Genomic DNA, 19,193 nt, shown 5'->3' with positions numbered 1-19,193 from the left:
TGCCCCCTTTCACCACTTTTATTCAACATAGTCCTTGAACCCTAGTCAGAACAATTAGACAAAATAAAGAAATTAAAGGGATACGGATAGGAAAAGAAGAATTCAAACTATTACTATGTGCCAATGACATGATTCTATATTTAGAAGACCCAAAAAATGACACCAGAAAATTTCTAGAACTAATAAATGAATTCAGCAAAGTAGCAGGATATAAAATTCACACCCTTAAACCAAATGTGTTCCTATACATCAGTGATGAATCCACTGAAAGAGAAATTAGGAAAACTACTCCAATCACAATAGCCTCAAAAAATAAAATATTTGGGAATCAATATGACAAGAGGTGAAATACCTCTACAATCTAAACTACAGAACACAAAAGAAAGAAATTGAAGAAGACCTTAGAAGCTAGAAAGAGCTCCCACGTTCCTGGAAAGGCTGAATTAACATTGTCAAAATGGCCATACTACCAAAAGCGTTATACCGATTTAATGCAATTTCTATTAAAATTCCAATGACATTCTTCATAGAAATAAAAAGCAATCATGAAATTCATTTGGAAAAATAAGAAACCCAGAATAGCAAAGCAATCCTTAGCAATAAAAGTGAAGCAGGAGGCATTACAATATCAGACCTTTATACTACAGAACTATAGTAACAAAAAACACCATGATATTGACACCAAAACAGACATGTAAACCAATGGTACAGAATAGAAGACACAGAGACAAACCCACATAAATACAGTTATCTCATACTAGACAAAGGCACTAAAAATATGTATTGGAGAAAAGATAGTATCTTCAACAAATAGTTCTAGGAAAACTGGAATCCATATATAGCAAAATGCAATTAAACCCCTATCTCTCACCCTGCACAAAACTGTAAGTGGATTTCTGTTCTAGGACTTAGGCACTAGAACAGAAACCCTGTGTCTAATAGAAGAAAAAGTAGGCCCAAATTTCTATCATGTTGGCTTAGGACCTGACTTCCTTAACAAGACTCCTAAAGTGCAAGAAGTGAAAACAGGGATCAATAAATAGGATGGAATCAAACTAAAAAGCTTCTTCACAGCAAGATCATGACGAGAGAGCCTATAGAATGGGAGAAAATCTTTGCCACCTTCACCTCAGATAGAGCATTAATCTCCAGGATATCTAAACAATTCAAAAAACTTAACACCAAAAAACCAAATAACTCAATAAATGGGTTAAGGAATGAACAGACATTTCACAGAGGAATACAGTCAATCAACAAATATATGAAAAAAATGTTCAACATCATTAGCAATTAGAGAAATGTAAATCACAACTACACTGAGATTTCATCTCACTCTAGTCAGAATAGCAATTATCAAGAATATAAGCAATGATAAGTGTTAATGAGGATGTGGGGAAAAAGGTCCACTCATACATTGCTGGTGGGACTGCAAATTGGTCCAACCACTCTGGAAAGCAGTACAGAGATTCCTGAGAAAGCTTAGAATGGAACCACTATTTGACCCAGTTATCTCACTCCTTGGTTTATATTCAAAGAACTTAAAATCAGCATACTATAGTAATGCAGCCACATCAATGTTTATAACAGCTCAATTCACAATAGCTAAACCATGGAACCTACCTAGGTACCCTTCAACAGATGAATGGATAAAGAAACTGTGGTATATATACACAATGGAATATTACTCAGCCTTAAAGAAGAATGAAATTATGGCATTTGCCAGTAAATGGATGGAGCTGGAGAATATAATGCTAAGTGAAATAAGCCAATCCCATAGAACAAAAGGCAGAGGGGAATGAAGGAGGGGAGGGGGTAAGGGGGTAGGAAGGATACTAGAATTGTACATTATTGTCCTATGTGTATATATATATATATATATATATATATATGATTACATAACTGCTGTAATTCTACATCATGTACAACCAGAAAAATAAAAAGTTACAGTCAATTTATGTATGATGTGTGAAAATGCATTCTACTGTCATGTATAACTAATTTGAGCAAATAAAAAAAATTTAAAAAAGAAACAAAATTCCTGCATGGAAGGTAAGGGCATTTTTAGTTCAGAGTTTGGTTTGGTTTGGTTTGCTTTGGTGCTAGGGATTGAAACTAGGGTCTCCCACATGCTATGCATGGGCTCTACCACTTAGTCATACCCTCAGCCCCCTAATTCAGCATTTAAAAAATTACTTTTTTTTTAACAGCGTTGGGGATTGAACTCGGCCTTGTGCATGCTTAATTCAGAAATTTTTTAATTGTTGGAAGTATTCTGTCTCATGCTTTCAAATAAGGAATAAAATTTTTAAAAAAGACAATATTTTTACTTCAGAAAAAGAAATAATAGTCATCCATATTAAAAATAAATCCAGAAATATTCATTTGTAGCTAACAAAAGAAGCAATTTCAGGACCCTATGCAATGTTATTAGATCAAAATGAAAGAGATAAAGAAGATTATTTATTCTATCTTTAGTTAACAGATATTTTAGCTGGGTAATTCTGTCAAAGAAAAAAAATACATACCGCTGCACAAACTGTATGTTTTAGGAGTTGAAATATTACTTTGTCCATATAAGTGAACCAAGATTTCTGTATTTTCCGAGCTGAAATTTCTCTATCAATTATGAGAAGAAAAAAAGAGGTTAATATATATGACATAAGTTTTAATTTTTGTAAAGTCTTGGAAAACTCTCAATTTATGTTTATTTCTCCTATATCTCTTAATCTTCCATGCTAAGAACGACTTAATGAGGGACATTTGGACACAAGAAATGGAACTGGTAATTTGTAGAATCTAGTCAGAATGAAGACATGCATACTTGAGAATATCTCCCTTGAGATTAAAAAGAAAAGTCCTGGTAAAAACCTTATCATTTTAGGCAAATATATCATAAATTTATCATTAAGACACATATAATACATAGGGCTGGGGGTGTAGTTCAGTGATATAGCACTTGTCTACTATGTGTAAGGCCCTGAGTTTGATCCCAAATACCCCAAAAGAGGCATATAATAAATAAGAATTGTGAAGAGATAAGCTTGGTTCCTAAAATGATTTGGTTACAGTTCTTTAAAACTGTCCAACTGGTTCAGGTGGAATGAAAATGGAATGTGGACTAGCTGAAGTTACAGGAGGCCCAGGTCTCTTCTGGGAGCTGATAACTACGCTCTAGAAAAAGAAACTCCCTTCTCGAATATTTGCTTGAACCAACTAGGCTAATCCTAGTCAAGTCAGACAATTATTCTCTATTAATCATATCCCAGCACTGGCTGATTGTGAGGGTCTTCCTATATAATATCCTCCCACCCCATCATTATCCATGATAGAGCCATGTGCAGAGAGGGACTCTTTTTTAATATTTATTTTTTACTTGTAGTTGGGCACAATACCTTTATTTTATTTATTTATTTTTATGTGGTGCTGAGGATTAAATCCAGGGTCTCCCATGTGTGAGGCGAGCACTTTACCACTGAGCAACAAACCCAGCCCCAGAGAGAGACTCTTAATGCTGCTTACAGTTTACATTCTTTGTGTACTAGAATATGTGCTATATTGGAAAGACAAGTGAATTTACCCATAGCCTTCTAATTAGACTGTTTAATGTCACCATTGACTGGCAAAATGCAGAATACAAGATGCAGAGAAGACCTGAAGTATGGAAACAAACCTTTGAATACTAGTTGATACCCATTTATTAGTTTAACTTTCTGCAAGTCACTTATCTTCTACTAGTTGTTTATTCCTCATTTATAAAATATAATAATAAAGGGCTGGGGTTGTGGCTCAGCAGTAGAGCACTGGCCTAGCACGTGCAGGGCACAGGGTTCCATCCTCAGCACCACATAAAAATAAAATAAAGATATTGTGTCCAACTTCAACTAAAACCCAAAATATTAAAAATATATAATAATAAAACTGTTTCATAAGGTTGTATCAGGATCAAATAGATGTGTGTTAACCTGCTTTGTAAATTATAAAATGCTATAATTATTGTCATTCAACTTGACAATAATCTTAAAACATGAAAAACTTGGGCTGGGGTTGTAGCACAGTGGTAGAGCGCTTGCGTGAGGCACCGAGTTCGATAATCAGCGCCACACAGAAATAAATAAAATAAAGGTCCTTCAACAACTAAAACACTTTTTTGAAAAATTTTAATTTACACAAGAAGTGTTTGAAGTTATCTGGGTAAATATGGATAAGTTTGGAAACTGTCCATTTGTGAAGAATGACACAAGGCAAAAGATGGGTACTTACAGTCGTTTTGCCTTTGCAACATTTAGAAAATGTGCTTTGTGGCCTTTTCTTGGCTGTTGATTATCTGATTTTGGAATACGGGTGTCTGTTGCATTTGAGGAATGACTCATTTTCCTTATGATGAAGTAATCTGAAATTACATAAATTAAGCCTTTTTAAATTTATTTTTGGGACTGGAATTGAACCTAGTGGCATTTTACCACTGAGCTACATCCTCAGCCCTTGTAAACTTTTAAAAATTTTGTGACAGGGTCTAGCTAAGTCGCCCAGGCTGGCCTTGAACTTGAGATTCTCCTGCCTCAGCCTCTATAGCAGTTGGGACTAAAGGCTAAATTAAGCTTTCGAGGTCATAATCCATATTATTATACTCCTTGGACTTGACTCATGCTAAAATTGTTGTGCTAATTAGAGAATTCTTTAAAAAGGAAGGCATCATGGATCTCTTAATGTTGCTTATGTTTTACATTTTTTGTGTACTAAAAATATTATTTGGTATGTGGGAAAGACAAATGGCTCTCCCCACAGTCTTCTAACTGGTCTTTGTCTCTAGTCTCTTTCTCCTTGTGTTCATTCTTTACACTACAGCTAGAGTTAACTTTTTAGAGCAATAATTCAGTCTTATCACTCTCCTATTATCACCCAGAAATCCTGTTGAGGGCAGGAGGCACTTTTTTTTTTTAACCAGGGATTGAACCCAGAGGCACTTAACCACTGAGCCACATCCGTAGCCCTTTTTATTTTTTATTTAGAGATAGGGTCTCGATAAGTTGCTTAGGCCCTTGCTAGTTTGCTAAGGCTGGTTTTGAACTTGTGATCCTCCTGCCTCAGCCTTCTGAGTGGCCAGGATTACAGGTATGACAACTGCACCCAGAAGGAGGCACTTTGATAACTGGTGCCTAGCAGAGTGAAGAGGTTTTACAAATTTGTCTGAAAACTTTTCATCCTACATTTAGCAAATAGCCATAAGACTTTAGGCAAATCATGTAACTTCTTCATGTTCAACTCCCTCATTGGTAAAGCAAGAGGGTGTATTGTAAATTACCTGATTCTGCCTCTAACTTTTTTAGTTTTTGAAGCATTACTCCAATTTGGATGCAGCTCCCAAATTCTTAGTCACATCATGAAAACATTTTAAAAGCAAAATTATAGTAATGTTTGTGTCTTATTTATACATTAAATAACAAATCTAATAGCTATTGTACTTTTGAAGTACTAATGAGCATAAATGATATTTTGAGCTGTCTGCCATGATTGCAACATGGTATGAAAATATCTGTGCTTTCTACTGATGACAAAGTCAGAGGTACTGTTAATACTACTGTGGGTTGTTGCCTACACTACAATTGAAAGAAATGCTAAAGTTCAGTTAGAGGTTAGCAAAAATGAAATTGTCATTTTCCCCCAAGTTCACATATCCCTTGAATTTAGAACACCTGCTCTAATTTATCACTATGCTTCACACTTTTATGTATAATGTTACATTATTGATGCAGAGCCTTCAGAATCTATTCAATATTTCTTCTTAGGGATGGGGATGATTTTTAGAATATACAATATTCTTGAGAAAAGCAGTCCTAACATCTGAGAGTTAGCCTAGCACCCATAGCTGGGCCTCGCTGTTACCCCCACTTCCCAACAGAGCCTAATGCAAAGCAAAGCTCTGCTTTCTTGAACTTGCCCCCAAATCACCCAACCAAAGCCCAAATCCTAAAATGTTTCTAACACCTTCTTACTGAAATGTGCCACCTTCCCCCAGATGTGTGTTTTTCTAGCAGCAATGAGAAACCTCAACTTCTTCAAATACAGTTGTTTCCTAGTAGCATTTGGCTGGTAGACAGTGACATGACACTGCCCAAATCCCAAAATCTTTCAGATGTCCATATGGATGGGACTTCCATTTTCTATCTGATTAGGATGGAAATACAGAATGAAACATTCCCTTATTATTTAGAGAGTATAAAAGTTGTTTAGTCTGAGTACAGGTTTCAAAGGCACACTACCTGGGTTTGGACCCCGGTTTCGCATTCTCTCTCTTTGTGGATTTGAATCAATAAATGACTTCACTGTGCCTCAGCTTCTTCATCTATAGATTGGGAATGGTAATCTTGCCCATCTACTTGGGTTAGATGAGTATGTGTAACAAGCTTTGATCAGAGCTGCGCACATATTGCTGTATTAGTGCTTGATATTCTTGTTAATAATTATTCCTATTATTACTTACTTCTACAAGTATTAAGGGACAAATATTTGAGTCCCAGGGAGGAACTTCCATGTAAATATCTTAAAGAGAATAAAGAATGTTAGAACCTTTCGCGACTAAAGCACGTGGCAAATAAGTTTAAATTTAAACCCTGAGAAATGTCCAGCCCACGGTAAAAATCCCAAAAAACCTTTTGTGAGGTAAATCCAGGCCCTGATCAACGACTTCCGGCTGGGAGGCTTTCGAAGCTTCTCGAGATCCGACGAGCGCCCTCAGCCGGCCGCCTCCGCGTACAGGATTCCTAACCCACACGGTGGAGCGCCCAATCGTGGCCGCGAAGGCAAATTCCCAGCGCCTCCCTTCTCGTGCCCCCGCGTGCAGCCCACACTGCCGCCTAGCAACAGCTAGCGCAGAGGCGGAGACTCCAGGAGGGCGGGACTTACGCTTGTCCATTGCCCCAGGCGCGACGCGCTGCAGCTCAACAAGGCTACTTTTAGCCAAGGGTGGTTGAACTAAGCCTTCGCGGATCAAGGTGGTTGTACCGTTGTCAACCGTAGGGCAGTCCGTGTGCGGTGTAGGAATCTGGGCCCTAACGGGCCTCCGTAGTTGCCTTTCTATAGTGGGCGGGGCCGAGGCCGGGGTGACCCTGCCCGAGCCGCCGCTGCCAGCGACATGTTCAAGGTGAGATCTTGGAGCCGGGTCACAGCTGTCATCGCCCCCTCCCGGCCGCCCGGAGACCTCCCCACGTTCTCGTGGGGCCTCTCCGGGGACCAGGCCCGTCTCACCCCTGGGCTTTTCCCGCCTCCGAGCCGGCTGCGTCCCGGCCCCTTGGTTCATTCACCGGTCTTCTTGGGCAGCGTGCGTCTGCCGGGCGGAGGCGTGAGACCCTGGGGGGCGGAGGCGTGAGACCCTGGGGTGGGTGGGGTTGGCCCTTTGGGTCATACTCGTGAATAAAACACTTTGAAAAGTTGTGGCTTCCCCCAAAGTACCCACCTTCCCGGTGCACTCTTGGGATCGTGGGTAGGTGAGGCCAGTTCAGGACACTGCAGGGTTCGTGGCTTTGGTTGCTTGGAAGAGTCAGGTTTCAGAACCTGGAATGTGGGTGGGGGAGGGTCACCTTCGGAAAAGCTGCTCGAGGTTGTGGGGGAGGCTGGCATGAAATGGATGCACGTGGAGGGAAGCTGGAGCTTTGCTCAACTCCTCAGCAAGCAGTATTGATATGGACAAGTCGATCCTCTTACGTTTTCTTTGAAGTCGTGTGCTTTGAAAGAAATCTACTCATATAGTGAAGGTTATTTTGAAAAACCTGCCTTTTAGCATAAAGTCCCTATTCTACCATCTTTTTTAAAAAAGCATATTTTCAGTATAAAAAACAAATCCCATGCTGACGGAAACTTATCTACAGAATTGAGTCTTCAAGAAACAGTATCCATAAAATAGTGCTAATGAAGTCTGGAAATTGTGCTACTCATTTAAAAGTTTCATTGAGCTGTAGTGTGCTTTGGACACATTCTAGTAATGGCTATAAAATCAGAGCATGGATTCTACTTTCCAAGTTTTCCTGTTGGTGAAATTAGGGTAATAGCTTACAACTCATAGGGTTGTTAGAAGGAGTAAGTTGGTATGTGGAAAGCACATGGAAAAGGCCTTAACACATAGAATTGCCATCTGAGTATTTGCTTTTACTTGTTTTAGGCAGCTCAGTTGGGTCAGGAATACAGATCCCATAATCAACTTGCATTCATTTTATAAATTATGTTAAACACTTGTTAAATACTGGGAACTCGGCTGTGTTACAGGATTACAAGGATGATGGGTATGCTATAATCAGCTAAACTGTGTTGGTATCAACAATGTAAGTATGGTAGTAAAAAGGAGAGTTGGGTCTATTTGCCCTAACTGGGGGTTCTTAACCTTGGGTCCTCAACTCCTCAAATGGTCTGTAGCTAGAGCTCATGGGTTCCCTAAACTGTTAGAGGGAAAAATTTTTATTTTTACCAGTCTCCGTCAGTAATGAGCATTTCCTTCAGTTATGATTATGGCTATTCATTTTAGTTATCTGTTGTTGGATAATGAACCACTGCAAATCAGTGCCTTAATATGATTTACTAATTCTCAGAATCTGGTTTGGCTGGGCAGTTCTGCTAGTAGCTTAACTGAAAGGTGGCCTTGCCCCAGTGTATGGAGGCTTTGTGCCCCTCCATGTGCCTCCTATGGGCTTTCTCATGAGGCTCTAGGAGGGCAGGTCCTAATACACAAACACTTATCTGCATCACATTTGCTGTTGTCAAGCCATGTCCAGAGTTGATATGGTACAGGACTATACAAGGGCATGGACATGGAGAGGGCTGGTTGATTGGGGACCATTGATTAAACAAGCTCCTATAGCAATAAACCACTGCAGGTACCTGTCATCAATAGAAGTCACAGTACCTGTGCAAGTCACAGACATTTTCTTATGTTACAGTTGTTGCAGATCTCAAAATACCATTCGTGCTTATCACTATGTCAAAATTAGTTAAAATCTAGATCTTTAATAGGCTAGTAAACAAGCACATATTACTGTATTACGAGTTTGAGTCTTAAAATATGATTATTTTAATGTAATTAGTATTTTATGCAATTAGAAGCATTATTTTGAGAAGGGTTCCTTGTTGTTAAAAAAAAAAAAAAAAAAGATAAGGAATCCCTGAGGACTTCAGGGAAGGCTTCACAGAGGGGACATTTTAATTTAGTTTTGAAAGACAGGAATTTTAATCAGGTGAATGAACCTGGGGCATATCAGCAGTGGTACTCCAGCTGGTAGCTCACTTATTTTTTTGTACTGGGGATTGAACCCAGGGACACTTAGCCACTGAATTATACTCCCAGACCCTTTTATTTTTTATTTTGAGACAGGGTCTTGCTAAGTTGCTGAGGCTGGCCTGGAACTTGTTATCCTGCCTCAGCCTCCCAAACTGCTGGGATTACAGGTGTGTGCCACCACACCCAGGTGGAGGCTCACTTTTGATGTGTCAAGAGAAAGCTACAGTGAGCTGAAATTATTCCAGGTGAGCATGTATTTTGAGTAGAAAAGATCACAGCAAACCTTGGAGGACACCAAAATGTAAGGAGTAGGCAGAGGAAGAAGGGAGGCCAGGGATGGAGTAGTAACTGTTGAGAAGTAGACAAAAGAGTGATGTTTAGAAAATCAAGGGAGAAGGGGTACTAGATCTGTAGCTCCATGGTAGAGCTTATGCAAGAAGCCCTGGGTTAGACCCCTAGTGCTGTGGGATGGAGGGTTTGAGGGGGAGAAAAGCCAAGAGAGGAGGGTTTCAAGGAGGACAGACTATGCTTTTGTCTGGGAAAACCTAATCAATAAATAGTAACTCAGGGCTCACTGATTCAGTGTCATCAGGGACTGGTCTCTTCTTGGCTTTCCATGGTAACGTTGATTTCCCTTATACTTCCAAGATGACTGCAAGTAACATACACACTTTCTCATTCACTAGAGAGAAGACAAAACTCCCATGCTTCCTCCAGGTGTGATTGGATGAATTTAGGTCAGGTACCTAATCCAATAGTAGTTGCCAGAAGAATGCCATGCTCTGATTGGCTTAGACTGTACAGGATCACTTTACCTTAATGGAAAAGGAATGAATTCATGAACACAGTAGGGTTCTTTGGGGAAGGAAGAGGTGGAATGGAGACTGGATACACAACCAAAAATGACCATTTCAGAGAGATAAGTTAGATTTGAGTTTGGACACATGCTCATTGCTTTGGGCTCTTGGGAAAGCTTTCATGAACCTTATACGTGTACATTTACCGATGGAAGTAAAATATTAGCATGGGTAGGTGACTCATAAATAAAAGGACATAGAGTTTACTGTTAAAGGAAGGAAAGAACTAATTAGAAGGAAATATTGGATCAAAATTCTAGAGTGGGGGGCTGGGGCTGGGGCTGTAGCTCAGTGGTAGAGCGCCCACCTCACACATGTGAGGCACTGGGTTCGATCCTTAGCACCACATAAAAATAAAGATATTGTGTCCAACTACAACTAAAATAATAATAATAATAATAAAAGATTCTCAAGTGGTTTTGTGGTTGTAATAGCATTCGAGGTTTGGCAGTGTTTATGGTCTTGGGAGGAATGTAGAGAGGGAAGTTTTTAAAAAGAGAATCCCTCAACTTCAAAAAGGGGCAAAAGACTCCTTTCTGTGAGATGGAAGGAAAAGAGTGGGAGTGATTATAGACCCATGGTTCTCAACTGAATGGTAGCTGCCCCTTAAGGTACAATTTAGAAACTCAAGAGGTTGTTCTTTAAGTCTTTGGTTGTATTAAACATTTTACACTGAAATAGAATTCTGATAAATCATTCCTTTTGTCATCTTTATATTACCATCAAATAAGTATGCTGATATCTTCTTTTGAGCTTTTGTTTGTTAGTGGATGATGGAATTTTATTACAGGATATCAAGAGTGTTACCAAATATTTGTCCTAAAATAGTGATGTTAGGTCTATTAGTTGAGAATCAGTGCTTGTCAAACTTTAATGTAAATGCAACTCTTGTTAAAATCCAGATTCTACAGATTCCAATTCAGTAGGTCTGGGATGGGCCCTCAGATTCTTCATCTTTTTAGTGAGCTTCCAGGTGCTATAGATGTTGCTGGTTCCCCCATCACACTTGCAATAGTTAAGAATTAATTAGTTAAGAATTAAACTAAATTGATGGTGAATCATTTATTGTATTTTTGAGGTGGGTGGATTTATGAATTTGGCGGGATTGGGAAGACACAATGATTAAGAAACAAAAAAGGCCAGCAGCTAGGCTGGGGATATAGCTCAGTGATAGAGAGCTTGCTTTAGCATGCAGGAGGTCCTGGTTCAATCTCTAGCACTGCAGAACAAAACAAACAGGCCAGAGGCATTGCTGATTGGGAACAGAATAAATGGTAGGATTGATATGTCTTTGGAAGTTAACTGCTTGGAGTAAATAGAACTGGAGGGCATGAGAGTTGATAGTGTAGGTGTTGGTGGAATAGTAGTACAATGTGTATAACGAGTTATGTGCATGTTTAATAGCCATTGTTTTGATTTAGCTATTCATCTTGTAGTCAGTAGGGGGCATTAGTGGATTAAAAACACATTTGAAAAACTTCCCAGTATTTGCATTCTATTGTAGGAAGTTTTCTTAGTGCTGGTTCAGCAAGTTTGAATACTGAATATATACACCCAGTCCCCAGATTCACATTACTATATTTCATTCATTTCTCAGATTTTATCACTGTCCAACTCTAGGCTGTGTACCATGCCAGGACCCTGGTGTGTACAAGTGACATGACCCAGTTCTTACCTAAGACAGTTGCTAAATCTGACCACACACCAGAATTATTTAAGGACAGAAGTAGCTTCCAGGGCCCTGCTCATGCTTCCAGTTTACTTTCTTAGGTGGAATTCAGGAACTTTTAGGTTTGAAAAAGGCCCCAGGTGATAATGAAACTTTCATTTCAGAAGCTCACATGTGGTTAGCAGCACAGTTATATATTAAAAAGTGTATTATAGTGCAGTGAGTCTCAACTTTGCATGTTAGATCCCCTTGGGAAGCTTTTAAAAGTCCCTATGCTCAGTCTGAACCCCAGACCAATAATGTTAAAATCTCTAAGGGTGAGATCTAGGTATCAGGTTTTTGGAGCATTCATCCAACCTTGAGAACTACCAGCTTAGAAGGAAGAACACCAGCAGGGGGCAGTAGAAGACTTTATAGAGAAGAACATGCTTACGCTGACCTTTGAAGCTAGCCAAAACAAGGTTGAAAAGGACCTTCCAAACAGAAGGAAAAAAAAAAAAAACAACTCATGCAAGGACATAGGAATGAGAGTTCAGCACAGCATTAAGACCTTGAACCTCACCATGTTACGTTAAGTGAAATATAAAGGTCTTTTTAGCTGCTGCTTCATCTGTAAGGCAAGGGTAAGACTGGCGCCAACTTCAAATAGTGTAGATTAAATTCATTCAAACCCAAAGCTTAGAACAGTGCTTAGTACAAAGGAAGTACTCAAGAAAGGTGAGCCCAGATTTAGTTACCATCTTGAGGCTGTTAAGGCTGTATTGTGATAGTGTACAATCTTGGGGCTCTCCAAAATATTTTTTATTTCAAAAGGTGGTAGTTGATCAGATGTAACAGAGGAAGGAGGAGGAGGATTCAAAGACACTGTCCAGACTTTTGGTTTGGAAAATTGAGTGATTGTCAGGTCTATTCATTGAAATGAGAAAGTGGAAGAAGGCTGAGTTGGGGTGGTAGTAGGGAGGTGATAATTTGATTGAAGCATCTGTGGACATCGAGAGATAGTACTCAGCTTAACATGGAACCTGAGAGTATGGAGTTTTCCTGAAAGAGATGTGGTGGGCTGGAGATTAGAGATTCATCATCTGGTTTTCTGCTAACTGAGGCCTCTACCTTGAGAACGTGACCTAGTGAAAGCTGAGTCACTTCCTTGCTGAAGGGCAATGATGTGACCTGTACTCAAAGCTTGCCACACAGAGGAGCCTGAGTAAATGTGTCCTTGGTTATAAGTCATTATTACCTCACACATTCTTTGTGGCTTGGTGTAATGCCTGTATTGCTTGTCTTCCTGAAATTAATTTTCTTACCATGTTACTAGCATGTTACTAATACAAACTGAGTGGAGAATTGCAATATTAAATGGAAAAAGAAAAACATCTATAAATTAAAAGTATTTCTTTATATTGAATATTATTTGAAATGTCACCTATTTTGAAATATAGTCAAGAGTTTTTCCCCCTTACAATTTAAACATATCTGCGGGAATTCTTGAGGAATTATAGTACATACATTTTACTCACATAAATCACTTTTTTATGTGCAGAATTAATTGGTTGTTTTTTTTTTCCTTTCTAACCCTTCAAAGAAGTTGAACAGTAGATCACAAAGAAGAAGAAAAAACTGCCCTGCAGCTCTGGACACAGTCTGAAAGAACAGGCTCAGGTTCTAGTTGTTGTGTTTCTTGTTTCTGGCTGAGCAACCCTTGATGAGGTTTCTTAATCTCTCTGAGACCCTGATCACGGTACTGTGGGAATAGTCATTTGCCCCTCCATATCTCATGGGGTTGTTGGGAGGTTCAAAAAGATAAAATAGAAAACATAAATGTTATGTGAGATAACAGATATGGAAAGTGTTATATGAATGTTTGGTGTTTAACATCACTCCCGCATCACATCTGTCCACTAAAGTGATCCATGGTTGCAGGTTAACCCTTTGCTTACAGGTCCAGAGTGATTTGAATTCAGATAAATTCTCATCTTGTTTAGAAGTGAATTCTCCCCACTGTAGCACTCTTCCATCTTCTAAAATGCAAATAGCTTCCCAATTGCAAATAGCACTAGAAGAGAAGGAAGAGGTGAAGCAGATGAATGATGACTGATGCTTTAAACGAATGGGGAGATCAGAAACAAAATGGAGGAGAAAAGTAGATAATTTAGTAGACATTTATGATAAATGAATTTATTACCCCATGAGGCCTGTTCATGTTTGTAGACTTTTATGACTTAAAGGTTTAATTTATCATCTATATGTAGATGTGTTTCACAGAACTTCTCAGAGGCTAAGAAATGAACTTTGATATTTGTATGGAAAGTTACCACAAGTAATTAGATGCATAAGAAATCTCTGTAGCAAGATACCTATCTGTTTCAAAAGTTTAAAGTTGATTATTTATAATACAACAGCAATAGTGCCAAAAGATGTTTTTTAAATAGAAGCATCGAGTTTGTATCAGTTCCTTTTCCCCAATAATGCTTAACTGAAATTTTACAGTTAGTTCATACAACATGGAACTTTATGTAGTTATTTTCAGGGAGAAAAAAAAATCCACATCTAACGATATGTTTTACAATTTGGAAGTTATTTTTTGCTTTTTCTGGGTTTTTCCTAATTTTTGCATAGCTTCATGCCAGTTTTATTAGAAGACTTCAACAGTGCCAATTTCTTTCTGTGGTGTTTTTTTAAAATTTGTGTTCATTATACACTGAAACTTGGAGAAGCAAGAATTTAGAGTAAGGGTCATAGCGTTTTCAATATACTAAATGCCTGTAAGTTTGAATATTAAGCTGTGTTTTCATGATTTTATAGCTTTATGCATTATAGATAGTATAATTATATTTTGGGTGAATTTTGTTTTAAATATGCTTTAAGTACAGTCACCCTTTGTCTTCCAACTCTTTCTGAGTCTTTGAAGCAATTCAGTGTGTTTTATTCAAAGCCCACACTGGCTCCCACTTAAGGACTTCTTTGTTTGGTTCCATGAGGATGAGGAGCCCTCTGTGAAAGCTAAAGAGAGATTCACAAGTGTGTGTTCATTTCCTTATTTGGGAGGGATAACCAGTAGATTCTTTTTCAGATATGTCTATTCATTCCTTTGAACAGTCTTTTTAAATACAATATGTGAAAATAATAAAGGATCTTTTCTTCTCTTTTTCCTCATTCCATAAATTCAGTTCTTCTGAAATAGCAACTTGTTTTTCTTTATCTGGCTAAAATGAATCTGCTTTACTATTGGAGAGGCTGATTAATGTGTCATATTATGACATAGGTTAGATGGGTAAGTGAGCAAAAAGTGATACAAGAACTCCAGCAAGTTTCCTAAATTGTCTGTTGTTGATTTACGTCACTTTGCAAATATTGATTTTGAGCCTGTTTGTGGAGTCGGTCACACTGTTTGGGAACTCTGTTAGAGTTGCTGTGTATAGTCCAAATATTTATTTTTCTTGTTTTTATGCCTTATTTTTGCAGAGATTTTCATTATTAATTCAGATTATAATCAGCTGAATTGAGTCTTGCATATGATTGTCTTTTAAAAAATTTTTTGTATTCCTGTTTTCCTTAATTTATGTACATTGTTTTTTTAAATTTTTTTTTTAGTTGTAGATGGACACAATACTTTTGTTTATTTATATGTGGTGCCAGGGATTGAACCCAGTGCCTCACCCATGCTAGGCAAGTGCTCTACCACTGAGCCACAACCCCAACCCTGTACATTGTTTTTAGTTGCTTGAAAACATAGACACATTTGAAAAGTAAGACTTGAAGTAAATGTTCCCCTACAATTTTTTCCTTTCTATATTCCCTGAACTCAAAAGAGACTGAATGGATCTCAGGACCCATTCCAAGAGGGAGGGAAAAAGGATATATTTGGGAGTTTTAGGCAAGTAGCAATCAATTTCTGTCTGGATGAGGAAGTTCGAAATAAATTTGGAACCTGCTAAATTACATCTCATCAGTGTTCCAAGTCTCTGAAACCAATTCAGACCAACTGGATAACTCAAAACCTGCCTAAATTAATAACTATCTTTTCAGTCCTGAGGTTTCTTGTTTATCACACAAGTTTATTATTTTTCTACATAAATTTTATAGAACTTGATAGCTATTTTTAAGAAGTAGAAAATGAAACAATTATAGATTAAATATATTTTCTTTGCTTTGTTGATCTAATTTTGTGGGGAATTCTATCTCCCAAAGATAAAATAGAACTTCATTTTCTGTGAGAAGAAGATAATATTAATCTTGAAACAGCCTCATTTTTTTCTTGGCTTATCTTTTTAGATTAAAGTCTGTTTATAGTGGATAGGAAAAAATAGGAAATATCAGTTATTCTAGTACAGAACTACAGAATTGAGAGTTTCTCATAAAATAATCTTGTTTAAAGTCTGAACTCTGAAAAATATTGGTTATATAATCCCCTTTACTATGGCCCAAACTGAAATGATTGTGGCTTCTATTGTTTCTGATAAATATGAGTGTCCCCAAATTTATAATCCAAATGAATGCCTGTCAAAGCTGTCATTTTGAGAATTTAGATTTAATTATTCTCTTGATATATTTATTCCCATAACTATTGCTGGTCACTATATTTATACAAAAACATCACAGAGCAAAACATTTTTACCCCTCTTTGTTTGGAATTATCTTAATATTTTGTGGCAGATTCTTTAAAATAACCTCAGGAGCTAATCATTTTTGTTCTTTGCATATTTTAAAATAAATCAGGGTTGGGGTCGTAGCTCAGTGGTAGAGCGCTTGCCTAGCACGTGTGAGACCCTGGGTTCGAGCCTTAGCATCACATAAAAATAAATAAATAAAATAAAAAGGTATTGTGTCCATTTACAACTAAAAATATATACATAGAAAAATCAATATTCATTGTAAAAATGTTAGGAAATACAGATAATACCAAAGAATCACCCTTAATATCACTACCCATACCATCTTTAATACCACAATCACCGTTAACATCTTTGGAATCTTACCACAAATTTCCTATCTTCCCCCTTTTAGAAACAACTGCTATTTTCTAATATGCACTCTCATTTTTATTTTAAATATACTGAGACTGAGTTTCTTCCTTCGTTCCTTCCTTCCAGGGATTGAGCCCAGAGCCCCATGCATGCTGGCAAGTGCTCTGCCACTGAGCCTTTAAAATATCACAAGCCCTAAAATTATTTTGTTTCAAATGAAAAATGCTTTCAGAATGGAAACTATTGCAGAAAAGGTTGGTTGAAGATCAAAGAACCAGTATAACATTTGGGCAAAAAAGAATATGGTTGTGCCCCTTTCTGTAAATAGGGGACTAATTTTAGATGCCATTTACTTTTAAAATATCCTCTGATACATTTATTTTCCACAGAGATTTTTAAAATTATATTATGCAACAATTTTGGAAAGAACTTCATGTTTTAATATATAGGTTGTATGACAGCTGAGTAAAATAATAGCTTAAATGAAATAATTAAAGCATTAAATTTGTTTATGCAGGGTTTTTTTTTGCAGTGCTTGGTATTGAACCCAGGTCCTCACACACACACAAGATAAGCACTCTACTACTGAGCCACATCCCCAGCATTTATACATTTTTTTGTGTGTGGGTGGTGCTGGGGATTGAACCCAGGGGTTGTGCATGCGAGGCAAGCACTCTATCAACTGAGCTATATACCAGCCCTATGCAGTTTTCGATATCAAATTATTTTGAGTCATGAGACCCCTTCTGGTATATTAACAAAGAACAACATTGGGTGGTGCATGCCTGTAAGTAACTCCAGCTACTCAGCAGGATTGCAAATGTGAGGACAGCCTTAGCAATGCAATGAGACTCTGTCTTCAAACAAAGAATAAAAAAAGGCTGGGAGGGGCTGGGGTTGTGGCTCAGTGGTAGAGCACTTGCCTAGCATGTGTGAGGCACTGGGTTCGATTCTCAGCACCGCATGTAAGTAAATGAGTAAAATAAAAATCCATCAACAACTAAAGACGTTAAAAAAAAAAGAGGGCTGGAAATGAGCTCAGTGGTAAATACTGGTTCTATTCCCAGTAGCCCCCCCCCCCGCCACAGAACTTATTGATTGACAATTTTTTTTATATCACTCAAGTAGCAGCCATTAAGTGGTCTTCCAAGTGTTCTTTGTGTGTTGATCATTTCTACTCATGGGTGTAGCTGAAAAGATTGTGGTATGTTGAAAATCATCTTCATGTTCCAGACCTTTAGTTTCTTTTGTTACTCCTTCTTGTAGAGGATGTTCCTAGTGGCACTGATTCTGTTTTTTTTTTTTTTAATTGTAGTTGGACACAATTACCTTTATTTTATTTATTTTTTTTTTATGTGGTGCTGAGGATCAAACCCAGGGCCTCGCATGTGCTGGGCAAGTGCTGTACTGCTGAGCCACAACCCCAGCCTGTGGCACTGATTCTTAACCTCCAGTCTGTTGGGTGACTTTGCATTTAAAAAAAATTTATAAACTTTCTAATTGTTGATTTTGCCTCCTTCTGTGTTTTTTCCAAGAGTTTTTTGGTTGTGGTACATTAGTTTGTCTTCTGTGTAAATTCTGCCCCTTGTCAGTTAGTACACTTATCACAGGTGGTGTTATAATTTCTTTCTCCACATTATCAGTTATATCAACTGAGGGTGAATAACTGGTCCCTATGGAGGCCTGAACCACTTCGTATTATCTTTGAAATCTGTTTTCATTGTTTCACTAAAGAGTTGCTTTGATGGTGTTTTTTGTATGGATTGTGGAAGCATTAAATGAGGAGAGAATCTGAGACAATTAGGTTTTTGGAAAAAGATAAATTTAAAATATCATGATGCACTCCTTAAATATATATATTTTAGAAGATTTTATACATACACACACATATTCATGAAGTACCTTTCATCACCTCAAGAAAAAATGGCAGGGCTGGGGTTGTGGCTCAGTGGTAGAACATTCGCCTAAGATGTGTGAGGTATTGGGTTCGATCCTCAGCACCACATTAAAAAAAATAAATAAAATAAAGGTATTGTGTCCATCTACAACTAAAAAAATTTAGAAAAAGAAAAGAATGGGGGGTCACTTTTGGATAGGTCTGATCTGAAGTAGCAATTGAAATGCCTGTCATATAACCTATATGTTAAATGTCCATAAGGGAGTGAGACATATGAGCCCAAGCTTAGGCAGAATCCAGGCCTGGGTGTGTGTCTAGATATGTATGTATTTATTTATTTATTTATTGGTACCAAGGATACCTAGATTTAAATGAAATTGCTCTGGAGTGTGAAGAGGAAAGGAGTCTGTCAACCCTAGGGCCTGTTCAGGGGAACACAATGCCTAGAAGCAACCTTGCAGAATAGGGGCAAAGAAGAATTCTGGAAGCCAAGGAAAAAGTTTGAAGATGCTGGTTACCAGTTTCAGCATGCAGACAAGAT

The 19,193-nt window shown here is 37.9% G+C and overlaps 2 protein-coding genes across 8 annotated transcripts in view; one reads left to right on the top strand and one right to left on the bottom strand.

Moving 5' to 3' along the window:
- Window positions 1-7,526, bottom strand: part of CXHXorf58 (chromosome X CXorf58 homolog) — a 31,115-nt gene extending 23,589 nt beyond the window's left edge. For 4 of the 6 annotated variants that reach the window (XM_027927460.2, XM_071606212.1, XM_071606213.1 and 1 more), the window contains exons 1-4: window positions 7,454-7,526; window positions 6,904-7,347; window positions 4,261-4,390; window positions 2,526-2,616 (exon numbers count right to left, since the gene is read on the bottom strand). In XM_027927460.2, coding sequence (XP_027783261.2) covers window positions 2,526-2,616; window positions 4,261-4,390; window positions 6,904-7,297 — 615 coding nt within the window. In that variant the 5' untranslated portion in view covers window positions 7,298-7,347; window positions 7,454-7,526. Of the gene's footprint in view, window positions 1-2,525; window positions 2,617-4,260; window positions 4,391-6,650; window positions 6,728-6,903; window positions 7,348-7,453 lie in introns of those variants that run through there. The other 2 variants (XM_071606216.1, XM_071606215.1) reach the window with 2 other exon arrangements.
- Apoo (apolipoprotein O) overlaps window positions 7,040-19,193 on the top strand; it is a 53,352-nt gene continuing 41,198 nt past the window's right edge. For both annotated transcript variants that reach the window (XM_027927462.2, XM_027927461.2), the window contains exon 1: window positions 7,040-7,141. In XM_027927462.2, coding sequence (XP_027783263.1) covers window positions 7,133-7,141 — 9 coding nt within the window. In that variant the 5' untranslated portion in view covers window positions 7,040-7,132. The remainder of the gene's footprint in view (window positions 7,142-19,193) is intronic.

Source organism: Marmota flaviventris, chromosome X (genome assembly GCF_047511675.1).
Source record: "Marmota flaviventris isolate mMarFla1 chromosome X, mMarFla1.hap1, whole genome shotgun sequence".
NCBI lineage: Eukaryota > Metazoa > Chordata > Mammalia > Rodentia > Sciuridae > Marmota > Marmota flaviventris.
The sequence above is the reverse complement of the archived record's forward strand: the minus strand, read 5'-3'. Positions and strand labels throughout refer to the sequence as shown.